The sequence below is a fragment of the Mesitornis unicolor genome, unplaced genomic scaffold (assembly GCF_000695765.1).
Source record: "Mesitornis unicolor isolate BGI_N332 unplaced genomic scaffold, ASM69576v1 scaffold10112, whole genome shotgun sequence".
Lineage (NCBI taxonomy): Eukaryota > Metazoa > Chordata > Aves > Mesitornithiformes > Mesitornithidae > Mesitornis > Mesitornis unicolor.
Window position 1 is genome coordinate 203,313 of NW_010171232.1, and position 7,272 is coordinate 210,584.

The 7,272-nt window shown below is 34.0% G+C and overlaps 1 protein-coding gene across 1 annotated transcript in view; it reads right to left on the reverse strand.

Annotated features, from left to right (window-relative positions):
* KCNMA1 (potassium large conductance calcium-activated channel, subfamily M, alpha member 1) overlaps positions 1 to 6,845 on the reverse strand; it is a gene marked incomplete at its 5' end in the record, with an annotated part of 198,421 nt that extends 191,576 nt beyond the window's left edge. Inside the window, 2 exons of the mRNA XM_010179972.1 lie at positions 3,098 to 3,209; positions 6,752 to 6,845. Coding sequence (XP_010178274.1) covers positions 3,098 to 3,209; positions 6,752 to 6,845 — 206 coding nt within the window. The remainder of the gene's footprint in view (positions 1 to 3,097; positions 3,210 to 6,751) is intronic.
* Between the last annotated feature and the right edge of the window lie 427 nt (positions 6,846 to 7,272).

Genomic DNA, 7,272 nt, shown 5'->3' on the forward strand with positions numbered 1-7,272 from the left:
CTAGATGCAAATGAACATCAGAAAACACACTGATGTTTGCATGTGTACCGTTCTGAGTCAGTATAAAATATAATTATGCTCTGACTGTCAAAGCAATGTTTACCACTGAATTATAGATTCATTAAAATTTTCTTCCCTTTCTCTACTCCCCCCCAATCTTTCAATAATTTGTAAATCATTCCACGTGCAAGCTGTATTCTGCATATGTACTTCCTTTTTTATGCTATCCTATGCAAGCAAAAATGATACCCTATAAATCCTTTCTGAAGGATTAATCAAATCTATAATTTTGGTATTTTGCAGGTTTAGAGTGCTGTTGTGCCTTCAGTTGTACATTAGACAGTGAACACCCTACAATTCCAAGAAACCTTATGACAGAAAAGTATAATCTGATCTGTCATGCATATTGAAATCTGCTAGCATAATGGAATCTAGGTGGAAGATCAGCTTTGAAACAATATTGTTTATGAATTCTGATTGAAAATTTCATTCATATATCGCATTTTGAGATACAAAAATACATTTTATAAATAACTGAATGCAAAAAAGTAGCAGGGAAAGTGGAAGACTTCACATACTGAGTTACGTAATACCTGAACGGTGGCATTTCTGAACTAGCATAAGAGAAGGAAAAACCCCACTGGCTTTCCACTACAGTACACTAACAGGCAATGCATTCAGATCACATGTCCTCTGCTACACCTCACATCTTTCTATGAGCATTTAGTGCTTCAAAGCAAAGTTTATATGGGTGTTTCAAAATACTGTTTTTGTATTTTGTGGTTTTGTACTTACTTTATTGTCAGCTAAACTGGGGCAGTTCTTGCGAAACTGGGAATTCAGAGCACCACACATTCTGGCGACTTTCATTCTGTCTAGTACTTAGATGAGCTCATCACAGCTGACTGACATGAATCAATAGTGAAATAAACTAGAAAGGTCTCGATGCACAATACATTCCAGAAAATTACTGTGTTTGGGCTCCTAAATTATCTTGAAATTTACGGCGTATAGAGGAATCCGGCTTAATCAGTAACAAATTCTTAAAGTATGAGAACAAATAACACAATACTATGAAGTTCAAACCCATTAAATGATTTTTTCATTGCTGAACATTAAGACTCCCTATTTACCTGACTCACTAGAAGGCTAACCTCCCTGCGATGCCTATTTCCACAGGGACGCTTAGTGCAGCAATCAAAACTTTTGTGTTCTGAATCATCCTCCACACAAGGACTTCTCTCTCAATTACAAGAAAATGTAGAAAAGGAAAAGGAAAAGTAGGCATCTATTCTGAAACTGTAAATAATATGGTCCAAACACAATTCCTTCCCCTCCACTCATACGCCCAGTCTTGCACTGTATTACCTACAAATACGTCCAAAGTATTTGAGCTTCACAGGCGGAGTAAATTTTGCCATCTCTTTAAAAGGTGTAAAGGAATATACAATTTTCATTAATACACTTCAGTGTATTAATTTCAACCCTATGAAGAAACAGATGTACAATGCTTAACTCTGCCTGCAAAATGATGTAAATATTGTAAAAACTACCCATCAGAAACTGCTAAGTGGGCAAACTCTCTCATTATTCCTCTTCGTACTATTAGATTGCTGTGTCACCATGAGTCAGTTGATTATGCAGTCATTTTCACAAAGGGTATTAAGTTCAAATAATTATCTTCTTGCCTCATTTCCCAAATCCTGCTGTTTTGTTATTTTCTCATTTCATATCCCTTTTCTATGGATCCTGTAATTGTATTTTTTCCTCTTAGCTAGCTTTCATTTCCAATGATTTTGGTCTCAAAGTTTGAGGAAACTGATACATTTAAGTGTGAAAATACATCCCTTTAATTTACATAATGCAAAGTACCTGGGATTGAGTTATAGCTAGTGAAATCAGCAATTTTCCTTTAAGCAGAAGCTTGTTTTTTATTCACATGCCTTCTTCTTTTAATCTGATTTCCTATCATACTATGGAATTCTATGATATTTTCTCCTTTAAAAAAGCATTATGTAGTTGTACATACATGACAGAAGGATGGTATAATGACAGTAATCATATAAGGATCTGTAGCGATCTTTTCTGGCTGTATTACTGCTTTTTTCTTTGGCATGCTAATAACCATAACGTATATAGTATGAACTCTAACACAGTTATATACTTATTCATCTCTTTTCACACAAGAGTTCACCAATAATTCTTCCATCATTGCACTTGTGTGTTAGGTTGAAAATATTATAATACTATGAAAGATCCTCTGTTTTATTTTCCTTTTTATGTGAAACATTTAGGATGACCACTCTCTTTGGTTTTCAGGGACAATGAGTGTCTGTATTTCTGTACAAATGGATTGTCAAATTGTGAGGTTTCCTGTGCTGTCTAAAGACACAACATTCACAAAATACACCAGTTTTAGGAAGCTTTCCCTGAATAAAAACTTACAAATTTAATCCTTCATTTTGCTTAACTAGTGAGAATATTCAATTTGTACAAGAAATTTCACATGCCACATTATGGGTGTTCTTTTACAGATTTATTTTGTCTGCTCTGCTTCGTTTTGTATTCCCTTTCACATGTGGCATATTTTTTCTAATGCATTCCTAGCAGTCCTACACAATGTTAAGTCCATTAAGTGTCTAAACATATCTTCCAAATATGTTTCAGTGGATTTAAAATATAGCTATATTGGTTCAAAATGTGAATAAAATTTGTTGATTTCATTATTGACAATAATCCACAGCAATCTAGTTCAGTGAATGAGTCGTCTAGATCACCCGTTCAGGTTTTAAGGTGAGAAAATTACATGAAATTTGCCATTTTATAAAAATGGCCTCATGTTGCACAGTACTTCCAAGCTGGAGTTCACCATCACTTAGAGTAGAAAATGATATTAATGAATCAAGAAAAAAATGCAATTGGTAAGTGCTTTTTCTGACAGAACCCACTTGTCTGCTGAAATACCAAATTCACTGCAAAACTTCAGTAACATTCTTCTGTTTACATGATGCCATGAGATTAAAAGATTCTCCATCAAAATGTACAAAGTTTAAGCATTTTAATCACAGCTACTAAAAGGAAAAACTGTTTTACTTACCAAGCCAACTTCTGTTTAAATATACTGACACAAACACTGGAGGGACCGTGAAGAAATCTACTACTGAGTTAACTTCTAGCCAAAACCATAGCTTGTCATTGGCTGCTATGAACTGGAAAAAAAAAAAGGATCAGATGAAAGAATCAGATTATGCTCATGGTCATTGCAAGTATGTGCAATATTTTCCATTCTAAAATATTAAACTCCGAATTTAGTAGAGACGTTTTAGGTCAGTCTAGACAAAACAACATGTCTCACTGGAAAAAAGTCTGTATTGTGTACTGCTTGATAACCACATTGAGATTAAAATGAAAGGACTAACTAAAGTGGCAGATCATTTATATGATGAGTTGTAATAATGGTGCCAAAAATATTTTCTCCACATTTATTAATAATGTATAAATAATATTAGAAAATTGTAGGCAATTATAAAAAATTTCGAAGTATAACACCTTTGCTGTAACACAAGCAGTCTCATCATGTATTTGCTGTTCCCAGGTTTCTAAATACATGACAGTTTACAAAGAGACCCATTATGATTCTATCCACAGGTAATCACCAGGATGACTCCTACAAGGCATAATCCAGAACTGCAGCAGCCTTGCTTCATAAGGTCAAACTACTACTCACATTTCAGTAATAATTAAAACATATGCTTTATATAAATATGAAATACAAATATACAAATAAATATAATGTTTTAGTCCATCACAAAGATATTTAATGGATCACTTTTACTCATGTAAGTCTTAAAACATAGACTAACATTTCAAACCAGTGCTTGTATTTTTTGAATTACAGACAATATTTACTGACTGTCTTTCTTCCAAAGCAAATACTGAATATCTCTATTTCATCCACTTAATTGTCTTGCTTTAGAATTGCTTTAAAACTTTAACAGAAAATGTTTATGCTTCATATCAACTTTGCTGGAGTCCCAGATAAAATATTGGAAAGGGGACTCCACTGACGTCAAGAATGTTGAAGTCCTACTTAAAAGAGACAACATGAGCAGCATTTGCCTCAGAGAAGACTCAAAATAAAAAAGTAAAAAGAGATTTTGCTAGTCTCCTTATCAACGCTCCAGCATGAAAACTGAACAAAAATATTGTGCTAAAGCAGAAGTTTTGAATTTTCTTCTGTTGAATTTAGTAGTAAGACTAATTGGAACTAAAAGCTTTTTAAGATGTCAGATCAATCATAACCTGCAATATATGTTCTAATTATCTTTCTGTCATTCCACAGGACACAATGTGTGTGTCCTTTAGGACTTTCAAAAGACTGTCAAAAGACTGTCACTTTCAAAAAGGTTCATTCAACAATGAAACAGAAATCTGCTGACTGTAAAGGCCACTCATACTTTCCTATGGAAGTATTTGAACAGTTATTCATTTCTGTAATTAGCTACTAATAAAAGTCCATTTCATTACAAAAGCAATCCTGCCATGCTTGAAGACATACGATGTTCTTCTAGAAGCACTAGCATAATTCTGTTGCTTCCAAAGAAGGAATGCTTCCGTGCTTGCCAGACTCTATTGCTAACTCATGCAATTTGGACTTAGTCTTCATCAGCACTTTGCAGACTTCACTTCTGAGTTCTCATATAGTGGGATACTAGCCAACATTTATTTTAAAAGGGATATATATGTATATATATGTATATATATGTGTATATATATATATAAGGGATATATATGTATATATTCTAAAATATTTTTTTAGAACTGAAGATAAGGTAATACTTATATGATTTAGAGTTGCAACATCATTTTGGTTGAGATAGAGAAGAATGAGATCTTAAGAAATTTCTTCAAATACTTTAATCTGCCAGTGAGTCCTCACAGGACATATTTATTAGGGAAAAAAACTCATTGAACACATACAAAAAACCACCGAAGACCTAACCTAAAATAACTAAAGGTATGAGATGCTTATCACATAACTAGCAAATTCATTATCGATCCAATTAATGCATCCACACAACCAAGTATCACCATTTCCCCAGGAACTCTTGTCTAGTTCAGCAACACTTCTTGAAGAACTAAAGTTACACCTACATTAACATTTTAATTAAGGAGTATTAATCTGAAAGGAATCCCTATCATCCCCACTTACTATACTTCAGTTTGCATCACAAAGCAGATTTGGATAACAGAAGCATTTGTTTTGGTTGAAACTAAAACTGAAAAAAGTGTTCTAGCAGTGGATCTCACATACTGTAACTGCTAAAGTGTGTTCAATCCACAGGACCAGACTGGACTTTACAGTACTCTCTCCCCCTTTCAAAAAACATACACTGTGGATATGAAAGTATTAGTACCAACTCTCAGTATATTCTCTCTTACTGGGCTCTGCTTCTTGATAATCAAAGCAGTAGTTTAGGCTATGTTAAGTAAGAGTGGCCAATACATAATCTTAATTTTCTTGGTAAGAACATACAATCTTACCACTAGAACAAAATTTACAAAGCATTTGGATACTTCTGAAAAAAGAGAAGTTCTTTTGGAGTTCACAAGTACCATGCTCTGAATGTGACATTAAAAAGTTAGCCTATATTGCAGGTCTGGTGGACATCTACAAAAGACCCCAAATCTTTAGGAATTAGGGACTACTACACTATATGCTTAAAATGGATACATAGTAGTGTAAATACTGCAGGAATTTAGCTAAAGGATAGACACTGCACCTACTTACTCTAGGTAATGAAATAATCTAGATTTGCAACAAAATTCTTTATTAGATCATCAGAAAAAGTTGCTTAAGTTGGTCAGAATTGAATAGGAGGAACTCAACTATCATCGTGATATAGCAGCTCCTGTGATTCAGAAGCAAAATGGACAAATGAAGATCAGGAACCAATATTTGTATCAGATTTAAAGACAAATGTGGCAGGCTTCTTGCTCACATGAGGTTTTCCTTGTAGTTCTGTTATGCTTAAGCCCTTTTTCCTCTAATTTTCCAAATAACAGCAAGCAAAGTTAGTTTTCAAAATATATCTTAAAAAAGCCCAACCAACGAACAAAAAAAAAAGAAAAAAAATCAGCTTGATTTGCAAGCATTACTGGCCTTAATTTTTAAAAGTGCCTACCTATTTCAGAAGTCTCAAATTTTAGATTATGAAACAGCGTTACTGGATTTTCAGAAAGTGACAGTATATGCTGAGGATACATTTCAGCATGTTGACTGGTATTTACAGCTTCTACAAAGCATTCATTAGCAGTCTGAGAAAGTGGACGAGCATAAAACTGAATGGAGCAGCTCTAGTAGCTGTTATCTCAACCTTCGACTACCAAAGACATATCTAGCAGCAGTGAAACTGACCAAGTATTCACTAGTCTTGCTGAGGTAGTTATCATTCCATTGAGAACACTGAAATGTCACTGACCAACAGTGAACTATAATAGTTTTCACTTTCTACTGCACAAGAACATTCTGGAACAGATGGCTTAGCTTAAAAACTATCAGTCTCCTTAGTGAACTTAGATGTTTATTATTATTATTACAAAAATGTTCTCAATCAAATGCTTTCCTCTTGCATTTTAGAAATCAGCTTGATTTTGTCCAGTCATTGTAAAGTCAGGCTGTATTCAAAGACTCTCCCTCTCTAATAGATGTTCCCTCCCTGACTCATGCTATCAAAGACACACTACTTACACGCAAGCCGAAGTAGAGTAGGAAGAACACATTGAAAGCCATGTCGATCTGTAATGTGAAATCTTTGTAGAAATTCTGGCAGGATTCTATTGGGCTATTTGAAAGAAAAAGAAATAGGAGTAAATTGTCAGTATGTGAGTTTCTATCCGGGTGAGATTTTTATGCATTTAATTAAAGACCTTGATTCAGAAATCAAATTTCCGTTTCCCAGTTATTTACAAGAAACAAGCAAGCATTTCAAATGAATTATTTCATTCATTCAGTTAGTTATTCATACAAGTCTTTATATTCACCTGTTCAGGTAATATCTGAGAATTAACATGCAGATACCTTTAAGAAAGGACAAGCAGGAGAATACCTCAGGATTCCTTAACCCCACATTAACCCTTAAAGAACTGACTTCTTTCTATAGCAGACATACCTATGACACTTTAGGAACAAACCTAACAAGCACACAGCTACAGAGAAACATTCTGTGTTTCTAATTCATGTCATAATATAAAACCTTAAGAAAAAAAGTA